Here is a 25,754-nt window from a genome sequence, read left to right on the forward strand (position 1 = left end):
AAAGTGTTAATGATCCTAAGGTGTGCACATATCTTATTGTTTATATCCTCTTGCATCTTAAGCATATACACATAATGATGTTGAAGTAATCACTGCATATGTAATTGGTTTAAAGGTAAAAAGTTAAAAAGTGTTTTATATATAACTGATTCACCCCTCTCTCAGTGATCTTCGTATTGCAACATGTTATAATACTAGTACTCGTCTCTTACTATCTGATTGTATCTTTGACTTGCATTTACTTTATTTTAGCTATTTATTGACATTCATATTATTTCTTTCTTTTTCCTTCTTTACTATTAAGTATTAATGTTATTACGTTTTCCCTTTGTTTTATTGTTTTATAGTTGCTTCTGTTGCCTCTTTTGGTTTGGAGAGCATTTGTTTGGTTTGTTCAGTTATTTTATGTGAGAAATTAAACTCTTCATTTTTCCTTGCAGGAGTGCCTATTAGCATTAGTCTGTGATGATTGGGAAAGCGTTTCTTTGACCGCTCATAGTTTTCTATCAGTCCTATTCTCATCAGATGGGAAATTCAAACAAGAAAATGAACTAAATAGGGTCTTTAGCAGGTTCGTTGCTGCTGTAATTAATCTGTATTTATTTCGCAGCCTTTAATTCTGAATAAATCAATCTTTCTGTTGCAAATTTTCTGTGTGATCAACTTCATTTGTGTTTTAATTTGCAGACTGATGGAAAGATTGCCTAAAACAATACTTGGAGGAGATGGAACTACTACATTAATACATGCTCGTAGGTTGCTTGCAGCCATGTATTTTGCAGGTCCCAAAGGTGTGAGCTGTCAGCTGTTTGGTTCCCCTGTAAGTGGTTTATGTTTAATCAATTTTTTTAACTTATTGAAGTGAATACTTTTGGGATCCTAATTAAGTGATGGTTAGGTCTTTACAAGTTCTTTAAAGTTTTGAGATAATTTAGGCAAATGCCTAATTATGTGCTGATTTAGTTACTATAAGATTGTGTAGATTTGTTCCTTTGCATTAGGTGAAATTATTCTTAAGTGGGGAAAATACATATCCTTTTTGGAACCAACATGCCAATTCTGACAACCTTCAGAAATCTCTCATGTTTATTTGATATTCCTTTTACTGGTTATAGATGTCAAGGATCTTAGTTTATAGATTAGCTGTTGTAGGCATAGATATCAAATCAGGTTTCGTCCAATTTCTTTGGGCTAGTTTGTTTTGCCTGTTTTGTTCTGTACTTTTGAGTTTCTATAAAAGATTTACAGATTGTTTTAGTGAAAATTCTGGATTTCCAAATTCTTTTCTCCCAAAGAAATCAATTTCGAAAAACCTGGTAACGGTGTTTATAAGGATGGCCATATGAGTTGATAAGTGTGAGATGCTTCAATTTTGTATTGTTAGATGCTTCAATTTTGTATTGTTAGATGCTTCAATTTTGTATTGTTAGTGGTGAAACATACACAATGGCAGCGTTAGAAAAATAAGAGAGATTGTTATCTATATAATGTACTTGTCTCAATTTCAACAGTAATCTAATGTTCACTGGAGAATATAACTTATTGGAAAATGAGATAAGATCACCAGCATCGACTATGCAAGCACGATATGCTAGGCTTATATCACACAATTCGAATTTTAAAATTTGTGTTTGGCTAGGATAAATGTTCGGGAAAATATTGTGAATTTGAAGCTTTTTGTCTTTGAGTGTTAATAATAGAATTTTCCTGTTTTCTTTATTATTTTCAGTGTATTTATACATAATAAATACATTTCTAATTTTAAATACCTTATAATTTTATATTAACGATTGTCTATAAATAATCCATACTTTGTTAGATTAATTTGTATGTTCATAACTTTATATCATGCAGCTATTTGAAAATAAACGTGTTAAGTTTTAACATGTACAAGATAAATATTAATCACTCACAAAAACTTTTGTTAATTAGTAAGCTTGAACAAGATGGCATTGAATTACTAATAATATAATATTTTTATATAAATCAAAATTTAATATGCATGGTAAGTTAAAAAATTAAGTGGTAGAAATACTTTTAAAGAACTTCTTGTTTTGATAAAAGAGTATTTTATTTGAGAAAGAGATATTACCAATTGTCTGAAGCATTTTGCAAGCTCTAAAGGCCAAGAGGCTTGGTTATATAAATTGCAAAATGGCTAAAAGAAGCATCTTCAAGTAGGGGAAAATATAAAAAGCTAATATTCTGAAATGCCAAGGAAATGCATAGGATGTTTGGCTGTCAATAACCAGAATAAGAGTGCTGAGCTTTGAGAGATTTAGGGGTTCCCTTTTAAGGCTGTTGGGTAGCCTTTCCTGGTAAGAAGAGGAGAGTTCCAACTACATTTTAAGTGCATTGGTGCTGCCGATTCAGCAGCATGTGGTTAGTAAGTAGAATTTTCTTTGGACAGTCTCTGTGTGGAAGTATAGGTATCTATGGAGCAAAGCTCGATAAGTGCCATCTGGTTCTTTTAAGAGGCACCTTGCTGAAATGTTGGTGCAACAGTTTTGGGACACTTTTTTTTTTATGTATCAATTTAGATATCACCAAGTGCCTATATATATTGAGCAAGTATTAATATTTGATACTCAGAGCTGTTTCTCAACAAGTAGAGACATTCCTTTTGCTGTCCCATGCAATTTTGAAGCAAGATGTGTTCCTTTCGCATGGATTTGAGTGTGGAGCACGAAATGCATTGATGAAGTAAAAGAATGCCAGCTCCTCTCTCCCCCATTTTAAGGATCTAGGAATATATTGATATCAGGATGTCAGGTTAGCAGGTATATATTGGTTTTAAACTTTAAAGGGTTTTGTGTGTGCTGTGGGTTGTTTTGAGAACCTAAATTTTAGATGGCTGTTGGCTTTGGTAAAATTGTGGAAAATGGTGTGATGTCCTTACAGGGATTGTTTTGATTTTTGCCCTATAATAACAATTCCAATTTAAGTTGAAAAATGCAATCTATTTCCAATTATTACTTTCAAATTAATTATATCAATTGTAGTGTATATATAAGGTAATATTGGCATAAGTCGTACAAAAAATATTAATTAATGGAGATGGATTATGAAAATCACCAAGTATGAAAAATTTAGGATAACGTCTAAGTGCACAAGTACTAACATTAAACATCAAGAATCCATGATAACATATAAATCCATATAAACAGCATTTATTTAAATCTAAGTTGCTGGTTCAGATTCTAGCTAGGATGCCGATTCGGGTTCGTCCATAAGTTATCTATACACACACACACACATATATACATACATACATACATACATACATATGTATGTATGTATGTATATGTGTATATATATGTGTGTGTATGTGTATGTGTATGTGTATATATATGTATATGTATATGTATACGTGTATGCATATAAATATCTATGTATGTAATAATGTATATACATATGTGTGCACGCACAGACACACACACACACACACACACACACACACACACACACACACATGCTGCAGCAAAAAAGTTCATGATGCAACAATGAATTCGGACATAAAATTGGGTGTGCCAACTTGAATGAATTGGTTTTGGAGTATGTTAGGGTCTCTTAAAAAGACGAAGAAGCTTTTACACTTGATGCAATTACTAGGAGTGGGGTTGTGATTGCTTGTGGTTCAAATGAAGTTGAACCAATTGACGATTTAGATCAAGATGCTTTTTCGACATAGCAAGTCAGATATTCTTGATTACGTGTATTATTTAATATTTCCAAGTATTGTAATGATTTGACATTTATTATGTAGTATTGAATTGTCAATTACCTTTATCAATATCAATATCTAGTGTCAAATTTAATTTGCAATTTAGGGCCAAAAAGAAGTATTTTAAATCTATATAGTGGATGCTTTGAGTGTGAATTATCAAATATATTTTCACATCTGTATAGTTGTATTTTGCATGTTTTTGCACGCACATACACATAATTGTACGCGTACATAAAAAATATTTTTTGTATTGGTGTACTTGAACCCGAACGAACACCTATACTTTACTAGAACCAACGCTCAAGTTTGTTGAATGTATGCTCGCATACTTTAGTTTATGGTTTATTTTGCTAGCTTATATGTCTCTTGATTATGAGTTAACCGCAGCGATTGAAGGGTGGTTACTTGGTGATTGCACATCCTTATACTTTGTATGCACCGCTGATTAATAAGTGAGAATGGTTTGCTGCTTATGTGTTTATCTGTTGGTGTCATCCTTCTTGTAATTCAGCATTCTTCTCCGTATATTTTATTTATTCAATTTTCCTACAACGGAATGGATGTAAAATAAATTTGGCAATTTGAGTCAGTGTTGCACAAAATAAGGAAAACAAACATGTCTTCATGATATCTGCAGAATCTTTTCTTCAACCCTTTTAATCATGAACTGAAAGAGTTCAATTGCAGCTGTGAATTACAAAGGACTGGTGAATGTAGTTAAATAGATCTGTATCAACGTTTTTCAGCATCTACAGTATATTTGTCATCTATTTCCTGCAGTCTTGTGTGTGTAATGTTCCTATCTGGTAATCATCTTAGAAAATGACTCTGATGATCCTGGAGGTGAAAACATGTCTATTGGTTCCCAAAACTGCAGATTGGAAATCCAAGAGCCTGCCACTTCTCCGATAGGACTTCTCAATTAGTTTTGGCCAACGAACGGGAATACTTATCAATTCCCCTACACTTTAGGCTCCGCTACACCTAAGCGGGTGGACCTTCTCCTCGAACCTGATCACTTGGTTCAGAGCTTTTCTAAAGAGAATTTAAGCTTTGGGGTTCTTTGACTAGCAAGATCCTTGAACTCGATTAAAATGAAAATTGGATACTGGATAATGGTTGAATTTTTTGTGTGATTGAATAATAATTAATTTGATGCTTGTAGGAAGGAAGTTATAGGTTTTCTGACTTCAATAATAAAAAGACTAGTGCCTCTGCTCATCCGAACAATAGAGTCAACTTTAGTGAATTTTCATGTACAACTTTATAAAGTTCTTAAGCACTTATACTACCAACAATTAAATAATCAAGATGCAATAGATCAAATATATATGCAATTTTAAATTAGTCCAGATTGAATTTTAACTCCTCTGATAGGGAGACAAATTGGACATAGATGCGGAAACAACTATTTATTTCACAATAGCTGCGATGATCAAATTTAAAATGCTAAATGACTATGTTCACTTATTCAACATTTGAATTGTATACAAGATTCCAAAAAAAATTACAAAGAGCGATTCACCTGCAGTTTAAATCTCCATGCCATTTAGTAATAAACAAAAGACATTTTATTTTATTATAAAAATAAAATAAATAGGGTTTATATTACGAAGTCATAATATACTCCTTATCCCTCCGTACAAGTAATATAAAAATACTTCTTTTGAGAATATGGATGTGTATGTCCAAATATTGAATATCTCTGGTTTGGGTAAATGATCTCCCTTTTATATGTTGGAGAACAAAAGCAACACAACTTTTCAAATTTCAAAGGTTGTGTCTCCAAAATATAAATCACAGTTTCTCATAACATAATTATTTTAATCAACTCTAATCTTCTTTGATATATCTTTCCCTTACATATCATATGTATTGGAACTATGCATTTTATTATTGATTTGTTTAAAGCTGCTCCCGATAGTTGAGTTGCCGCCATTCATATGATTGCCTTCAAATTTCCTATTGATTCAATCACTTGTATGGGATGAACTTGTACTCGTTCTTTGCTATAAACATATTCCTCCTTGAAGGTATGATATTGCCGCTCCGTATGGATGATACCCTTCATATGATGGATGTTTCAAAGATAGACATGTGGGTAATCTCAAGACTCCATTTGTCGTTTTATCTTCCACTGTATTTTGTACTCTTGATTCATACACTTGTGCAAAGGGTGACAGGGCTCTGTTCAAATAAAAACATGTTGCTGACGGCATGCTGTCAATTCCAGAATATTCATCGTTGCCGGTTATCTCCAAGCATTTGGAGATTCCTTTTCATTTGCTGGATATTGTACGTTTAATAATGATTGCCAATACTAATCAATACTGTTTGCTGATGAACACAACATTGATATTGACATGATTGGAAAACCAATTCACTTCCTTTACCATCAGGTTTCTTTCATGCTAATGGGTTAATGATTTTTGCTTTATATATCACTGGTTTGAGAATTTTCAAATTTATGAGGCACTCTTATTTCTGGCACACTACCATCTCTATCATGGCTTCAGATGATGGATGCTTATTTGGTTTTCCTCTTCATCAGAATTCTTATGCTCTCCCACAACAAATATCTCTGCACAAATATTCTAATTTGAAAACATCTTTCGTGTCTACTTCTATATCTTGTATTGCTTCTTCAGACTATGCCATCAAATCTCTCTAGCTCACTTAATATATGATACATATTTTCCATGATTAAATCTTTCTAAAGGGAGCAATATGTCCTTGGGATGGTTGTAAGGGATAAACAAATTCCAAGGAATGAACAGCTCCTGACTGTTACTTTCATGACAGTTATAACAATGTTCTGATGATCAGACATAAGCCAAGGATATGGAATCTCTGTCCAATGGTGGGGAATAATGTTTGAAAAAGGATCAATCTTTTAGAAATGATTATGATAAAGTAGATTTCAAATGACGGTATCAAAACATGAGTATGACTGTCACTGACTTTGGATACTTCAGCAGGTCACCTTGCTGATTAGAGAAGCATTATAAGTCCATTCACAACCCTTAATTAACACGGAGTTACACCACAACTTCAAAGTGACTGGAATTAAAAGACAGGTGTTAACTGTACTGTGTATATATTTGATTTTATCATTTTCATTGACCAGTATTTGGTTATGAGATTATTTTACATCAATTATTATCCATTTTCAAACCTCCAATGTCATAAATGGAGGCCCTGATTTTTTGCAAAAAAAAGAAGGGCTCCATTAGTGTCTGTGAGGGAAAGGAGTGATAAGATTGTGCAGTGATAAGGCACTAGGTTGTACCGTAGGGTAGTACAGGCTGTACGATGTCAGACAATAGGCACATAGGAAAGCCGTATGGTCGGTGGAGTGGGTCGTACGGTTGCTGGAGTGGGCCGTACGGTGGTGAAGCAAAATGTCTGCTGTACGGTGGAGACAACAGGGGTAGTGGTGTGTGGATCGAAGGGGAATGCTAAGTCCTGCAACCAAAAACTTATAGATCCGAATTCATGAAAGAAATCCAAAGAAGAATGAAGATTTAAACAATTATAATCCTTTAATTTATTTTTGCCACAAGATGGTGCTTGAATTTGCCAGATTCGAGTGAAGTATTGCATGCAACGGAATAGGGTGAGGGTTGAATCCCACCAAAATTGCGTGAGCCAAATAGGGAAGATCTTTCACTTCCGAAATGGTGAACAACGAAGAACCCCAACAGGAATTAGTAGTACCAAGAAGAAATCCAAATCGCATACCAACGACTACTTACAAGCCATGCGTAAATACCCGTTGGGGAAACCTTTCTGAGGGTGCACAAAGATAGCCGATGCCTATACTTACCTACGGAAACTAAAACAAAAATGGGTTCGAGATATACAAAATCGGTCGGCCCATTGATAGAAGTTTAATTAATAATTTATATTATGATAGGTACATCATAGTCCCTCCGTCCCAAATTTTGCTTGTCCTCAAGCAAACACAGTGTGAGATGCTCTAAAATGTGGTCACCTTACCACGTTGCTTCATCCAACGACAAGTGTCTCCAATGTACCAAATATTACTTCACCCCTGTAGGGTCTTCTCGCGAACTTCAATGATCTCGGCTAGTTCCAATATGGGCTGCCCTTCAATGAGCGGTGGAAGGTCTGCAACTACCTTGATGTTTTTCCCCACAACTTTCTTAAGGCAGGAGACATGAAAAATGTTATGAATGGGGCTCCCTTTCGGAAGTTCCAACTCATAAGCAACTTCATCGATGCGGTGAACAACATGATAAGGGCCATAAAATCGTGGTTTCTGTTTTTCTTTCCCTGTTACCTTCAATGAGGATTACTTGAATGGTTGAAGCTTGAGATAGACCAAATCTCTCACCTTGAAACTTCTCTCGATGCGGTGTTTATCAGCCTACATCTTTTGTTGATTTTGTGCCCTCTTATAAGTTTTCCTTCGGCCATCTCAGGATGTCTTGCCCCTCTTGTAGCCAATCCCTCGCTCGTGGTGCATGACTGTCACTTGGTACAATGTCGATGAATGAAAGTGGTTCATACTTATATAGTGCTTTGAAAGGTGCCATTCTGATGGACATGTGGTAGGTGGTATTGTAACAATATTCCCCGAGGTGCATCCATTTGACCTACGCCCGTTGTGTCAAAACGTAGTTCCAAAGGTAGTGTTCTAACCACTTTTTCACAATCTCCATCCATCTGTTTGTTTGAGGGTGGTAACTAGTACTTGGTGACAATTTTGTTTCTGCCAACCTAAACAGTATTGTCCAGAAGATATTGATAAATTGTCCATCCCGATCACTAACAATGTTTCGAGGTAACCCTTTTAGATGGAAGACTTCTTTGGAAAATAGATCAGCTACCTTTGCGGCCTAAAAATCTGAGGGGATGGCGAAGAAATGTGCATACTTTATCAGTCTATCAACCACCACGAAGATACAATCCCTCTCATTCACTTTAGGGAGTCCTTTAATGAAGTCCATCGAGATACTTTCCCACTTCTGTTCTGGTATAGGCAGAGGTTGCAATAACCTGACGGATAGAGTATGTTCGGATTTGTTTATATCGCACACTCTCCTACAAACTGCAATGTGTCTCCTTTAAGACCTTATCATGAAAACCTTTGCATGAGTTGTCTGTAAGCTTTGAGGAAGCCTGGGTGCCTAGCCAAAGGTGAATCATGTACCTCCTTCAAGATTTTCTTCTTCAGTTTGGATTCAGGCACTAAGTATATCCAATCTTAATAATAAATGATGTCATTCACCACTTGGTATCGATCATCCTGTGTTGCCATCCATTAACTCACAAGTAAATGTGTTTTTGGAATATTCCACCAACAAATGTGCTTTCGAGTCCGTTGAAATCTAAGTCAGTAAGCAGAGAGCAGGTTTCTTGGATAAAGCATTTGCAACCACATTGTTCTTTTTCTTTACATGTTCAATGTCAAAATTAAAAGCCTGAGCCTTGCTTACCCATTTTTGTTGCCTTTTGTTCAAGTCCCATTGCATTAGAAAATATCTTAAACTATTATGATCAGTATGGACAACAAACTTTGCACACACCAGATACTGGTCGAAATTGGTTAGTGCATGAACGATGGCTAACACCTCTGTCATAAATGGAATATAGACACTCAACTTGTGTAAGTTTCCAACTCTCGTAGGCTATGGGGTGTCGATCTTGCATTAGTACCACGCCAATGCCTTTTCTAGATGCGTCACACTCCAAAATGAATGGTTGAGTGAAGTCAGGTAAGGTGAGTACTGGACAAGTGCTTATTACTTCTTTCAACTTATCAAAAGTGCATTGCGCCTTTTCATTCCATTGGAAGAAGCCATTTCCATTCAGATCTGTGAATGGGCTGTTGAGCTGAGAAAATCCTTTTAATAATCTCTGGTAATAACTACACAATCTAAATAGCCCTTGCAACTCAGAGAATGATTTTGGGGGAGGCCAATCAAGAATAGCTTGAATCTTCTCCTGATGAACCTGTACTCCATATTTATTGACAATGTGCCCTAGGTACAATATTTTTATTAGACTGAATTTGCACTTGGATCTCTTGGCAAACAAAGACTGATCCTTCATGATCCTTAGGACTTCATCCAGATGCTTAAGGTGCTCTTCCCATGTCTTGCTATAAATAAGGATATCATCAAATAATACCAATAAGTACTTACGCAATTGTTTGTTGAACATGTGATTCATGCATGACTGGAATGTTGCGAGCACATTCATTAATCTAAGGGGCATGACCAAGAACTCATAATGTTCGTAGTGACAACAAAAGGTCGTGTTTTCCACATCTTCTTTCCTCATGTAGATCTGATGGTATCCGAAACAAAGATCTATTTTTGAAAATAAACCATACCATGTAATTCATCCAACAACTCATTGATCCTGGGAATAAGATATCTATTTTTTATTGTGTTTTTGTTTAATGCCTGGTAGTCCACAGACATGCGCATCGTCTCGTCCTTTTTGAGCAATACCATTGATGATGCAAAAGGGCTAGAAATGGGACAGATCCATTCTTTCTCAACTAGTTCTTGAATCGTCTTTTCAATCTCATATTTGAGTTTCTTGGGATGGCAGTAGGGTGTGGTTATGATTGGCTTGGCGCCTGTTTCTAGCTCGATAGTATGTTGAATCCCATTATGAGGAGGTATGCCTGGAGGAATGTCCATAAAAACTTCATCATGAGCACTCAAGATATTTTGAAGATTGCCATCCTGGGGAGGTGTCCATTGTCCTTTCATGGGTTCTGCTGAGACAAAATAGTGTGGAGCCCAATCAAGGTCATCATGCTGAAAGATTGCTTCCATCGGATGTGTTGAACTTCCTTCGGTCCCTCATTGGCCATTCCGCGGAGAACAACCTTCTTCCCATCGACAACAAAAGTGAAGTCCATTCGTTTGAAGCTCTGAGTGTGTTCATCAAGTGTCTCCATCCACTGTATGCCTAGAATAACCTCCATAATCATCTAGGTCCACTATGAAGAAATCCTCTGTCACCGTGTGGTTAGCCATGGTGATACTTAGTTGGGGAACAAGGTGTGATAGGGTAGAAGGGTCACTCCGATGTCCTTGACCTGGAGTCCTGTGTGTGTCTTAGTAGGTAGACCTGTTTGTTTCACCATAGATGAGTTTATGAAGTTTAGAGTGGCTTCGCTATCGAGCATCATCATGACTCTTTGTCCTTGAAGGGTTCCCCGAACATGAAACACCGTACACCTTGGGCTCCCAGCTAAGGTGATAGTTCGTCCGTGCTGTACTAATGCTGCAAATCTCTTTGTACAGTTTAGACTAACCATTTTGGTGTCCTCGTTGGGATGGTTGTCTTCGGAGGGTAGATCTCCCTGTTTGTCTTCATCATCGAACATGACTTCATTGTAGTGAATTTTTCCTTTTCCAAGGTATCCGTACCTAGGTTGCCATGGTCCTTTGCAGTTGAAACATACTTTCTTCCTTTGGAGCTCCTATCTGGTAGCTTCGTCTAATGATGGCTTCCTCGGCGAAGGTTTAGTATATTTATCTCTGGGAAACACCGATGGTTTGGAATGTGAGTAGCCTCAAGAGGATGATATTGATGAAGATGCCATACTTTGAGCCTTCTTAATGGCCTTCGACAGGGTAGTAGGATTGAACGCTTTTACCCAACCCTTCAATGGTTCTGTTAGTTCGTCCATGAAGAGCACTATCTGTCTTCTTTCGGAAATGTCTGTGACCAAAACAAAGAGTTTTTGGAATTCCATAATGTACCGATCAACCGATGTAGTTTGCTACAATTGTGCCAATTCTTTGAAATTAAGTTTTGGATCTTTACCATCAAATCGATCTATCCATCTCTTAGTGAATTCCACATAGGTATTAATTTGGTCATGCCCCAATGTGATGATGTCGTGATGCCACCATTCATGCACTACTCCCTCCAAGTGTAATGCCGCAAATTTAATTGCTTCTTCTGGCATAGGATTAAGCTGGAAGTAAGTATTGCCCTTTATTACCCACACTTGTGCAGATATGGATCTAGATCCGTCAAATGGAGACAAATTTACTTTGCTCCACTTCCTTCTGAGATCATCGTTAAAATATCCTCGGTTTCCACGTCTCGAATATCTCATTCTCAGATATGCATAGTCTTTGTAAGATATATCTTAATCAAAATTTGCATTCTTCTAGTCTACTCTCAACTGTTCTTGAACTTCCACACAGGTTGGTTGCTTCCATCCATGTGGTGCTTCTGTCCGTGGGGGAAAAGACGACATGGAAGGTCGTGAGCATGTTGGATGAGGGTTTGCTTTTCTCGACGTAAAATCCGCTCTATGACTATTTCATTCACTGTATATTTTATTGTTTGCCAATTTCTTGAGAGGTTTTTCCATGAGTCGTGAGTATCATTGATCGGTGCTTGATTCCTTGCAAGTTCTTTTAGTAGTGTTGCCAGTTCGGCAGCCATGGGTTCTGGTTTTGCTGCCATTCTATCAACTGAATGACATCTTCTCTTCTGGCTATAAATTCTCATTCACTATCGACAAGCTGGTAGGATTGAAGCTCTTATACCACTGTAATGTTCCTATCTAGTAATCACTTTAGAAAATGAGTCTGATGATCCCAGAGGTGAAAACGTGTCTGTGGGGGAAAGGAATGGTAAGATTGTGTAGTGATGAGGCACTAGGCCGTATGGTAGGGTGGTACAGGCCGTACGGTGTCAAACAATAGGCACACAAGAAGGCCATACGGTTGGTGGAGTGGGCCGTATGGTTGTTGAGATAGTCTATACTGTGGTGAAATAGAATGTTTGCCATACGATGGAGACAATAGGGGTGGATGGCCGTACGGTAGGCCCAAATGGCCGTGTAGTGTGGTGGTGGGCAGATGTATGGTGAGTTGTGCTAAGCCACGGTAACAGATGGTGTGCGGATCGAAGGGGAATGCTACGTCCTACAACCAAAAACTTATAGATCCGAATTCATGAAAGAAATCCAAACAAGAATGAAGATTTGAATACATATAATCCTTCAATTTATATTTGCTACAAGATGGTGCTCCAATTTGCCGGATTTTAGAGAAGTATTACATGCAACGAAATAGGGTGAGGGTTGAATCCCACCAAACCGTGTGAGCCAAGTAGGGAAGATCTTTCACTTCTGAAATAGTGAACAACAGAGAATCCCAATGGGAATTTGCAATACCAAGAAATAATCCAAATCTCATACCATCGACTACCTAGAAGCCATGTTTAAATACCTGTCGACAAAACCTTTCCGAGGGTGTATAAAGATAGCCGACGGCTACACTTACCTATGGAAACTAAAACAAAAATGGGTCCAAGATATACTAAATCAATTGGCCCATTGACAAAAGTTTAATTAATAATTTATTTTATGACAGGAACATTACAGTGTGGGTTTTATGTCAATATGTGTTCAAGTGCGAGTCACTTGACGACCTTATGAACTCAAATGTACTTGGTAAATATTGAAACCATGTATTTGGAAGTTACAAAGCCTAACTATGCTGAAAAAAACTGTTTTTCTTTTCTCAATGCATTTTTTGGAAGCGGGTTTGTGTTTGCATATATAGACCCTAGGAGAACTTCCAGTGCACTTGAACCAGGACTAGCACCCAGACCTATTTGTAGTGGGGGCGGTCACATGAAGTTATATCTACCAATTAGTATATGCATAACAATTTATTTGGTATAGTATTATATGTCCTAGGCTGTTTAAATTGTTATAGATGTATGTAATCACAACTATTTATTAATCGTATTAAGAGATCCAAATTTCACCTTGATGGGACATGTGTCCCTTGATTTATATAGCATGTCACTCTATCTGTTCATTCTCACCAGTTTTCTATTAGTTTTCTAGTCCTTATAATGTAAATACTATTAATTTATTGTGTCTGTAACTAGTAGGTTTGTAACGGGGCTTTTTCTTGAGCATGTGTCCGTTGATTTATATAACATGTCACTCTATCTGTTCATTCTCACCAGTAAGTATGCTCTTAGTTTTTTAGTCCTTATAATGTAATTACTACATCTTTATTGTGTTTGTACCTAGCAAGTTTGTAATGGGGATTTTTCTCGATTGGTATCCATTGGTGATTGTAATCTGTACTGCTTTGGGGATGATATTTTGTTTTAGTGATAGGTTGATAAATTAAAAGCTCTACAACTAAAAGTATGATCTTCAATGTCAAAATGTTTGTATCTTTGTTTAACTGCCCTTGCATTAATCCATTTGCTCAAATCCCCACATGCCCTCTATGGAATGGCTCCGTTTGCACTGGCTTTCTTCCCTTGTATTGGCGTATTTCTGCTTGATGAATTATGTTTCTATGGTTTTCTCAGTCCATCTTCTCAATCGCAACTTTGTAGACCAAGAACAAGCCAAGTTTAGGTCAATTCTGGTGTTTCTAGTTGATTCTCTACTTGCCATGAATGGTTCATTGAATAATGGGATACTTTTCTTATTTGTGATGCGTTGTTCATTTTCCTTTATACCCATGGGTTTGTAATGTTTAAATAAGCTCATGCAGGGTGCAATAGGTCGCTTTTTTGACGTAATTAGGCAATTCCTGAGCCACTCTTCAGCATTTACTGGTCCAATTGAAGAACTGGTACATCATAAGACACAGTCATCAGGGCATCTACATGTGATTTCAGAGCTGAACTCGGATATTACTACAGAGAAGTTGGACTCTCACGCTTTGCAATCAGAGGAGTTAGAGTTGATTAGATACTTTGAAAATTCACCAATAGATGAACAGCTACCCCGAATGCCTCCTTGGTTTATCCATGTTGGTGGTCACAAACTTTATCAATTGATTGCAGCGATTATAAGGCTTGCAGGCCTATCTGCTGTGACTGGTATAGCACTTGTGTTAATACTTCTACTTTTCAGTTGAATAAAGTGTTAATGATCATTGTTCATTACAATTTTGTAATTATATTTCTTTCTGAATTTTATCTATATTCCAAAAATCTAGGTTGTCCAGATGCAATTTCCTTATCAAATCTAATAGAGACACCACTAGAGTCTCTTCGTCACAATATTTCAGAGATGCGCTTAAGAGACTACAGAGAAGAAGATTCGCAGACTTGGTATAGCAGTCATGGTTCAGGCCATTTTCTACGTGATGCAGCTACTTCAGTATGTGTTTTAAATGAGATTATTTATGGTGCATCAGGTAGGGCTACATACACATGCACAAGTTTGTTCAAAAGTACAAGCATATTACAAGTAAAGAGCACAGGGATAATGACAGGAGTTTCAGACAGTGATAAGTGTGGTCTGAATGACTATGTAAAAGAGAATATTTTATGTTCTCAAAAGAAGTGGGAATTGAATGCAGGAACAGATTTATGTCAGCATCTTATTGAGTGTGTTTGTAGTGTATTGGATGAGTACATGTCTTCTGAAATTTGGGATCTTCCTATTGATTTATCGTCACCTGGTATGTTACAAAATTTAGGCAATCAGCAATTGCCTTGGCATTTTTTCCTGGATACTGCAATGCTGCAACAGGTACATTAGTGTGCATTTTTATGGAAGTTTTGTTCTCTCTGTAGCTTTGGGACCACATTGCTTGTGTAGATTAGAATCGTTTTTATCTGTATGAAAAAGTCAAAAGCACTTCTGTATCACTTCATCTTAGTTTCTCCAATGTTATACACTTTATTTTCACTGTACAGGTTATATTAGAGGGGTTTGGTGTATTTGGAATATCACTTGGGAAATCTTTTGAAACCAGTGGGTTCTTGTATTCGTCCCTTTGCTTGTTGTTGGAGAAGCTTGTCTGTTCAAATTACCAAATACGGGGTGCAGCAGATGTTGCACTCAGAGTGCTTTCCACATTTGCTGGTTATTCATCGGTGGGTTTTGGATCTTTTGGAATTGACCCTATTTTATTTCCTCTTAATTGAATTGTGTTGATTCATTTTGTTTTGCCAACAGGTAAAGGATATGGTGGTGGCAAATTTGGATTATATAATTAATTCGTTATGTCGTCAACTACACCACTTGACTCTCAATCCTCATGCGCCGAACATACTGGCTGCTATACTTTCCTCTATTGGTGCTGTTCAGGATATCTTGCAATTACTAGAGGAGCCAGTATGATACTGCCTTTAATGCAATTATGATTAATTGATTTGTTGTTTAAACAGAATACATATACCTTCAACTTGCAATGTTGTTGTTGATCTACAAAAATGCATCTTAAGATGAGGAATATGATTTTGTTTTGCATACTGTGATATGCCTTCGACTAGACCATGACTTGTCAAGCTAAAGAATTAAAACATGCTTGTGACATGCAGAAAATCTTGAAATACGGAACATATATGATATTGAAATGTTGTCAGTAGCAAATACCTAAAATGTATGCGAGTGTGAGTTGTAGTAGGTTTAGAGGGAACTGGTAGCACTCAACATTTTTGGTGCAAATGCCAGTGATGTTATCAATCTCTAGAACTTTTGGGATATGAATTAGTTTTTGCTGCTTTCCTTAGATTAATATTATTTCATGTGGCTTAGGATTAACAACCCACACTAGAACTATCAAAACATTCACTAACATTATTCAGGATGGCATTTTGGCTTTGATATATTTCATGTGGTGGAGAACAAGTCCCGTTTTGAAAGTTCTTTAAGAATAATAATGAAATTCTAGTAACAGTTGAATAAGGAGAGGCATCTGTAGCAGCAGAAAATATTGCAGCTAAAGAAATTACAATCCAAAAACTAGGTAAACTAGTTAACCGTTTGCCTTAGAAGAACAATTACAAATAGTCTCCCACAAGTTGTTAGTAGCGAAGAGTCAAGTGTATCTTAGCATTAGTTGTTTCTTACAGTCCTTAATCGCAAGTTCGAACCATCATAGTTGAAGTGATAATAGATTTCAATATGAATACTTGTTTACTTTTTGTTTTGTTTACTGGTTTTTATTTGTTTGGAGAGATTGATGGATATACAGGAATTATTTTAATAATAAGTCATTTGCAGCAATTAAAAGAATAAAAATATATTAAATACAGTACGCCAGAATCACCCACAACTTGCAAGTAATTTCAGAACTAATTTCACAATGTTGTATAAAAATAAACACTACCCAAATCAACACATTACAATGCCATTTCAAACATACCCATTAAATCTGGAGTATGTAATATTTATTTTCCAATGATAACCACCAACAGGACATTTCAAACCATAACTGGAAAACTGACCATAGCCAAAAACTTGCCAAGGTCTGAAAAATAAATTCGGGAAAGCATGACCAGTTATCAGAAAAAACTCGGCAACTTAAAAAATTGCTTAAATTTAATTAGATATGCATTTTTTGGCAAAACCCAATGCGAAGATACATCCAACGAGTCAATAAATGAGAACACAAGCTTAAATACAAAGAGGGTACAAAATTGCATTGTCTTGAGGAAGACTCATGGCTGGAAGCAAAATAGTAAGTACTTTATCATTATGTAAAACTAAAAGTAAATACATCATTTCAGTTGCATCTTCCTTTTCTTAGTTCTAATATAAACTAAGGGATAGGTATAACTAGAGGGTCTAATCCTAGAAGTCTGCGCTAGCCATGATTACCTTCTTGCTTGGTATGTGTAACTCAGTTTGTGGCTTGTCCTGAATCCTAGATATAGCTTTGCCTCTAGCTTCTCCTGGCACTAGCAGTGACTACTCGTTCAACTCAATATCATCCAACGTGAAACCAAATCCATGCCTTCCTCCATAGCCTGCCTCTTCAAATCATTTATGTCATCCTCTTCAAAAGCTCCACTCCAAACCCACTACAAATGTGCTTCAAACCCGCCTCAAGTCTGCTTCAAATCGATTGAAATCAGTTTGCAAGTGTTTGGAAGACTTCTCCCCTCTCCGCAAAATACAAGTGAAGAAATGAGAAATGAAACTGATTTGGGCTGTTTTTTGCCTTTAGCTGCTGTTATAGAACAATGACCGAGTTTTTAACAAAAACTCGGCGAGTACTTGACAAGTTCTTGCCAAAAATTTTACAAGTTTTTCGTGCCGGTAAAAGTCATAAAAACTTGCCAAGGTAGAAAACTCAGTTAGTTTTTGTAACTCGGAGAGTACTTTGCTAGTAGTCCATCTATATTTCAAACATACCCATGAAATTTGGAGTATGTAATATTTATTTTGCAATTATAACCAGCAACAGGAAACCCTTACTCCGGATGCCAAACTTCAAATTTTGATCTTTTTGTCACGAGTAAGGTTCCTTTGAGCTGTTCCATGCTGGGTGAACCCAAATGAACAGGAAACCCTTCTCAAATAGAGTTAGATGCACCTTATTAAAACCCTATGTTCCTCTTGCAGGTACGGCCTCTCGCTGAAATTGTACAACCATCAAAGGAAGGTGATTCTTGCATCATATCCCCATTGAACCCTCCAAACTCCAGCGCTAAAATCTCCTGTAATCCAGACTCTATAAGATACCACACAGAGAAATACCAAATCTGAAAACGCTGTGGATAACCTCAGATATCTCCAACAAATTCTAGCTATAGTAGATCTTTCACCACAATAGCTAGTCTTCTTCAAGAAAGTTTTTTCCCTCAGGAAGATTCAGATGGACCCGGTCCAAATCTCCATAAACACTTAGGATATTCTCAAAGAGATTAGAAAATAATAAATTAACAACCAAATGAGCTCTCATTCCCCCATCTTATATGCTTTATAGGGAACTTTTGGAAGACTCCCTTGGAAAATCACTTTGTCAATTTATTAAGCCTTGTAACTCTAAAAGGTGATGTAATTTACTTTGTAATCATTTTCCGCACTTGAAGTCACTTTTGAGTGTCTAAAGCCTTTCGAAATTGAAAACTTTCTATTCTCTTTCCAATGAGCTAGAACACTGAGGTGCATGATAAAATATTTTAATTAAAATGGCAACCTTAGTGAAATTATTTAATGTAGCTCAATAATACACCCAATTGGCAACATCTTTCAGTAAAATACTAAAAGGTTGTCATGTCTGCATAGCATGGAATCAAATTACACACATGAGCTTTGTATTGATTTTTTTTATTCTACATTGTATAGGTACTTGCTGTTGTAGTGCTTATTACCTAAGTCACAAGGTTCAAATTTGAATTTGAGTTTGTCGAGCATAAAATTTGGATGAAATTTGGCAAGGGTAAAATTTCGGAAAAAACACCATTAAATTTTTACTTATATAAATTTATTTATTTTTAATTATAATAATATATCCACAAAACTGTCAAAACAGTTTGGCATTGCTAAATAATTAAACCAAATAATTCAATTTTATTTTAATATTAAAATAATAATATTATATTAAATATCATAAAATTTGGAAGAAGTTCGGAAAGGGTAAAAATTCACTGAAATTCGAACTTGATGGAATTCGGCGAATCCTGTGACTTGGCTTATTACAATTATAGTGTTTTGAGCAATTGTGGATGGAATCCTCACCTTTAGCTGATATTTGTCAGAATACAACCTTTCTAGACACAAACTTATGCTCATATATTGTCATTTGAATCTTACAGGTGCGTTCTATTTCATTAGAGCTTGAGATACTTGCACGACATCAACATCCAGATTTGACAGTTCCTATACTGAAGGTAGGCTTGGTAAATAGAATTTGAGATTGGATATAAGATTTAATCTTGCATAAGAAATTTATTCATTACAAAAAGCTTAGTTTTTAAGGTTGGAAATAATTGTATGCTACATCTATTGTGCAAATGTAGGAAGACCCTATTTGTAGATGTATATACTATATACTAATAATTTTAAAAACTAAAGTTGTGTGTGATCTAGGAGCAAATAAGGTCTTTCTATATTAGGAAGAAGACGTACTGCTACATGATCCTTTTCAGGCATGAAAAGATCTGGGAAATTTCCCTTCAAATATCTTTGTTGCATTATACTTTTAATATGATACAAATTAAAGCACTTTAATACTAATGAATTTCATCCTCATTTATATTGGCAATATTTATTGATTTTGGCATAATGCAGCCTTGTATATTTCTTTTTTTGGTAAACGAAACCATTGTAATTGGGAGGTTTTAAAGTAATTTTTGCTGTAAGTGTTAACAAAAGTTCTAGTTTCATTTTTCAATCATTTAAATGATTAATCCATAGAATATATCATATTGTTGTCATCAGATCAGTTGGCAAGTTTGTTAGATTTATGGTGCTTGGCATTTCAAAGTTCTGTAGAAAATCCAGCCAGTGGAAGATGAGAAGTGATTTAGATCTCAGATAGTGTTCATGCATCATACTCATAGTTTTAGCTATGTCTATTTTGGCAAGTGAGAATAGCCTATTTAGGTTGCTTCATTGTATTAGTTGTTTAGATTAGTATTCTGTTAAAATCCATTTCTTTCCCACTTTCTCTATAGCTTTTGTAGGAGAAATTGATTTCAAATTTTCAAGTAGGCTTAAAAGGAGCAGCAGATAAAAGTTAGTGATAGAAAGGAATAAAAATTGAAGGTTAAATACAGGGATTTTAGAGAAAGGATTATCTTCCTTTATTGTTATAAACAGAATGTTTTGATCATTGTTAAGACAAAGCAATAAGCAAATAAAAGAAAACAAACAATAGAGACATTTATTTGTGAAAGAAAGCTTATAATGATGTTTAATCAAAGTAGGAATTGAATTTTGCAGTTGTTTTTTCGCTTTGCTTGATTGAATACATGGTTCCATAGAGTTTCTTAGTGTGGGGACAGGGGGTGGAGGAATGTGGGGATGAGTTTGTGGGACCAGGGGACCAAGGGCGTAAATTTAGGGACGATGAGAGACTGATAGGGGGATTGTGGCGGAATGGTAATGTAAAAATCGAGGGGAATTGAAATCTTTAATGAAAAGTCTGCAATATAGCATCTTTGTGAGTGCCCCATGAAAGGCCAGCTAGTTTTTATAAAGTTAAAATTTGCAATCTGTTTGTAATGGCATGTGCCATATAGCAAATTGTTTCAACATTTTTGAAATGTTTTAGATCCTGTCAATGAATTTCTTTTTTGAGGTTGCTGTCCTGCCTCATTCTGTATGTTTCTAATAAGTGGTATTAGGACCAAGTTTATCTTCATGTTTACTCGTATAGGTCAGAGTTATGTTGGAAAAGTTCATATCTGAAGCTCCTTCAATGTAGTTAAATATTTTTATACTTTGAGAAAGAATGTTTACTCTGTGTTGGTTGCTATAATATCAGGCAAAAATGGTACAGTGCCAGAGAATTTTGAGTATTGGACATATGAGCTGGAAAGGGTATCTATATTGAAATGAGTATGGGAAGTGGATATGTTGAACCTCGAGTTTGGAATAGCACTGAATAGAAAAAATATATCATAGCATAAATACGAAGAGAATATTGATATTAAAGTTTTTCAGTAGATTCAAAGTGCTAGAGATCCATTTATTTATCCAAGAATTGTGGTTGCAAGGTATCAATGGAACCATGGGTACAGAAGGATATGCTATGGATGATGAAATAGTTTAAAAATTTGAAAAAGAATCTTGACTTGAAAGGAGAATTGTGGTATACGGATTGTAAAGAGGAAGGCCACATAAAGGGCTCATGCCCGAAGAAACAATTCTATGATATCTGCCAGGTTGCAGGACATTCCATAAAGGAGTGCCCGTTTAATATGAAGTCAAAAGGACACCAACAAGTATTACTGGCATAGGAAGTGTCTGCCAGAACAAACACAAACAACAATGCAACCTCAAGGGGTTATCACAACAATAATCAATGCGGAAGGGGTGATAATAATAATAACAATGGAGGCCGGAGTCAGATATAGTACGACGCGAATGGACGGCCAATGATATAGTGCCGTGCGTGCAACCTCTGGGGGCATTTCCCTAAAGATTGTACCACAAAGGAGACGCCACAACTGTTATGCAGATGGTGTGGTCTGGGAGAACATGAAGATTCAAAATGCCCAAAGCAAGGGGTAAATTTGTTAAGCATCAAAGCATGTGATGAGAAGGTACTAGCCATTACATGTGAGCAAGCTACGAAGGAAAAATACACTGATGCAAAAGAAGAAAAGGAGAGGTTACAGCAAGCACGAACAGAGCTGGAAAGATAGATGAAAAAAGGTAAGTTGCAAGTAAAAGACACTGTTGATACCTCGAAGAGGAAGTTAGCTAAACAAAACATGATAAGGCAAGTAATGCAAACAGAAGTCCCTATTAAATTAAATGACCTTCTTACAATGCCCCAATTAAGGACGACCATTCTGAATATGACACCGCTTTCGAAAGCGACAGAGGAAATAGGAAAGGACGGTAGTGGAACAACGGCAATAAACCCTATGCTACTGGCACTCACGACGGGAAGGCACCCGAAAGTTGTCGAGATCGGTATTCTGGGAGTTGTACTTACAGACACAATTGTGGACGAAGGGTCACGTGTGAATGTGTTACCTTCTATATGGAAAAAGTTAGGGCAACATACGCTGTGGCCACCTACATTCTAGTTACTCATGGCGAACCAACACAGAATCAAACCGTTGGGAACCTTGATGGCACAACCGGTAACTATTGGAACGCAACCATGTTTATTAGATTTTGTGGTCATTCCACTGAAAAGAAGAGGGTATGACACTATCTTTGGACGAGGTTAGTTGGTGCAAGCAAAAGTAAAAAAGCACTGGAAACGAAATACCCTATCCATGGAGCATGGAGGCCAAAGATTTATAATAGACTTGCACGCATAGATGGTAGGTGAGGAGGCAACGTCGTCACTCAGAAGGTGAAGGTGAGAGTGACGATGAAGGAAAGAAGAGAATAGAATCGGATGAAGGAGTGTTGAGATTAGGAGGGTTGAATGATGACGACCTAGGCTCAGTGAATGGCCTACTCCATTGGCAGATGGAGGATTACAAGCTCTTTTTGAGCTATAATATGTTAAGGGTTGACGAAGGTCAGAAAGGAGAGGAAAATGAATGTCCGAAGGAATACAGAGAAGCGGAAGAAGGAAAGGCGGTTATGGCTGAAGTTGAAGGGAAGAACATACCGTATGAACCTAGCAAAAGGAAAGATTCAACCGTATGGTACCCGATGAACGGATTGCACGGAAAGAGAGGGTTACACCGCACCGTGGATATAGTAGAAAGGTGTCGATAGCAAGGAAAACACATCGTACGGTTTGTACAGAAAACAAAGAGGAAGGGATTAATAAAATTTGCAATTGTACGGAGTGAAGCTTCTAGAATCAAGAATACAGTTATTGACGACAAAGAGTGGCAGCTGACGAAATTCATGGTATCGAGTTTAAGGATCATGATTGAGAACAAATTGGGAGATATGGAAAGTTTGAGAGAAAGGTTGTACAATTTAAATAAACTAGATGAGCAATAATTGCAAGCACAATGGGCCATGAAAGTTACACAAAACAGGCGAAAGGTATGGCATGACAAGCATTTGAAATTGAATAAATTTCAATCAGGCCAGTTAGTTTTGAAGTATAATGGGTGGAATGAGATCAAACCAGGAAAGTTCAAAGTAAACTGGGTAGGACCATATAAAATCCGTGAAGTGGGCGATAACAGAGCAATAAAATTATGGATGCTTAACGGGAAGAAAGTAGCCAATGCAGTGAATGGGTCGAAGCTCAAAGTCTATCATGAAAGAAATAATGCACCTCTGTGGATGGACAATTGAGAGAAAGTGTAAAAGTAGTAATTATGAATGTATATATGAAAATGTAGATAATATATAAAATTGAGCATACTTTTTAGTACAGACACAGAAGTAATAAAAGGATGAGTATGAAGAACATGAATATTAAAGTGTCGTACGACTTTTGAGACCCGTACAATAGCATAAAGAGGAGAAAATTGGAATCGTACGGCTATTGGGAAGGAACAGTTTACCGTATGGCTCGTGAAATTGCAAAGAGGAATTGTGCACACAAACAACCTTCGTACGATCGCATGGAAAAGGGAGAGGTGCTATACGAAAATGAGGGAAGGGTGAAACTTCAACACCATACGACAATTTGGTGGCACAAAAGTGTGGCATATGGAAGACAAAAGAATAGAGACATTGCAAGGCATTGCACGACACTCAAAGTAGAAAGAAAGGCATACCGTATGGCCATCTAGTGCAAGGGATACCATACGGACTTAAAGAATACATTCAGGAGAACAGACACCATACGGTCAGGCAAAAGGTTGGAGTATGTACAACCATATAGAGGAGTAAATTAGGATACATTGTACGATTGGGAAAGTTGCAAGGAGAGGCCCTTAAGTGAATTGTACAACCGTATTGCTTGGAGGTTGGGTGACCGTATGATGAATGAGAGAGACTGTACAACGAACACATACGGACATCAATAGCAGTAGAACCATACTGTACGTTTCGTATGGTAGCAACAGTTAGAGTGCGGAGGCCGTATAGTAGCAGGTAGATCCTACGATAGTAAGGAGACCGTACGACTGTACGGCTATGGCAAAAGCAATCCATAATGTGGCCGCACAACGTATGAAGTAAAGTTGTTGTATTAAAAGAGGAAGCACCGTACGTATCAAAAGCAATGAAGTGTCGTAACCGTACGGTCGAGTAGGAGACACTCGTGGATGTTTCTAAAAAAAGGACCGATGACAAATCATAACAATTGACAATGGAAAACGTATGGTACCAGAGGGAAAGACATCAATAGGTAAGGAAGAAAACATAAGTGGTTGGTAAGAAGAGTATGGGATCAGAAGAAAATCACAAAAATGGTGTGTTCCATGCACTTCTGTATGAGTTTGAGGGTGTTAATTTGGTCTTGGGCCCAACACCTTGCAAGGGTGTTGCCCCTTAATCCCGCTGGGGGCGTTGCCTCCAGACCCCCAGCCAGTTAAGTTATCAGTTGTGGGAAGTGTGACTAGTTGATGAGACTTGAAGCTGCTGCAGGCATGGAGTGTTTGTATGTCAGAGGTGGAGAGAGCACTGAAGCAAGCGTTTCGAGAGGGGTGCTATGCTTTGAGGCACTCGGAGTAGGTGTTGGATGTGAGGCTGTCTTGTTGGCTGCATAGAGAGCTCGGAGGAGCTGATCATCCAGTTGGAGGCAGTGGAGCGACACTTGGCTCAGCGTACCCAGGCGTTGGAAGCAGAGAAGGTGGCACGGGTGGCTATCAAGGTCAACTTGGCTAAGAAGAAAGTATTGTGTTAGCAGAGGCTATAGATGCAATGTGTTTTAGAGACCAGTTTGGTGCGGGCACGGGAGAAATGTGAATGTGATGTGATGGAAAAAGATCTATCCTGTTATAGTTAGTTACAATCAGTTTATTCTATTTTGTTAATTTGTCTCGAATATTTTGTAATTGTCGCCCGGAGACAACTTCACTTTTTGGGGGGATGATGTTGTCAGTAAATTCTATATTGTAGCCGACGGATAGAATAGTATCCAAATGGGCGCGTGATGGTTGAGTCATCCCTTCAGAAAAGTGTATGTACACTGTCCAAAAGGGACTTCGGAAAATTGTCATTGTAATCATTAGAATCATTGTAATGAGCATAATCATATTATAAGCATTGAGGTGCATATTGCATATATGAACAAAGTATCTGTTTTGTGTTATATCTTACTATACTACATGCATTAAGTATCCTTCTACCCTGTACGGTAAACAATTGCCTTGACCACATTGTGGCCTTTTCTCGTCTTTATTTTTATATGAGGGTATGAATGACTTAAAATACGACTTGATTTTGTTTAAAGAAACAATGGAAAATGTTTACTGCTCTATCTCATAAAAGAAAATACATGAATTACTAATAGGGATGACAATGCATGCCGAATATAGGAAGAGATAAATGTTTGGTTGTACATGAAATTAATGTAGAAGAAGACTAGAGATGGTTAGCTAGGAGTCGGAGTTGATCCATCTAGATTAGTTTGCTCTGCTTGATAATACACTCGATGGTTACCAGGAAGACCACAATCGTCAACCAACTGACACTTGTAACTGGGCAAAGCCGACAAACAATTAATGCATATTTAGATAACCACTATTATCAAAA

At 36.9% G+C, this 25,754-nt stretch overlaps 1 protein-coding gene across 4 annotated transcripts in view; it reads left to right on the forward strand.

Moving 5' to 3' along the window:
* The window catches only part of LOC149565300 (uncharacterized), a 135,779-nt gene that overhangs the window by 64,784 nt on the left and 45,241 nt on the right, over nt 1–25,754 (forward strand). For all 4 annotated transcript variants that reach the window (XR_016362031.1, XM_089818834.1, XM_089818831.1 and 1 more), the window contains 7 exons: nt 441–571; nt 688–820; nt 14,263–14,593; nt 14,713–15,251; nt 15,419–15,598; nt 15,681–15,839; nt 19,271–19,345. Coding sequence is in view for 3 of the 4 variants with exons in the window: in XM_089818834.1 (XP_089674960.1) it covers nt 441–571; nt 688–820; nt 14,263–14,593; nt 14,713–15,251; nt 15,419–15,598; nt 15,681–15,839; nt 19,271–19,345 (1,548 nt within the window). In the remaining variant the exon portion in view is untranslated. The remainder of the gene's footprint in view (nt 1–440; nt 572–687; nt 821–14,262; nt 14,594–14,712; nt 15,252–15,418; nt 15,599–15,680; nt 15,840–19,270; nt 19,346–25,754) is intronic.

The sequence above is a fragment of the Cupressus sempervirens genome, chromosome 3 (assembly GCF_028749045.1).
Source record: "Cupressus sempervirens isolate cs-2001-9-10 chromosome 3, ASM2874904v1, whole genome shotgun sequence".
NCBI lineage: Eukaryota > Viridiplantae > Streptophyta > Pinopsida > Cupressales > Cupressaceae > Cupressus > Cupressus sempervirens.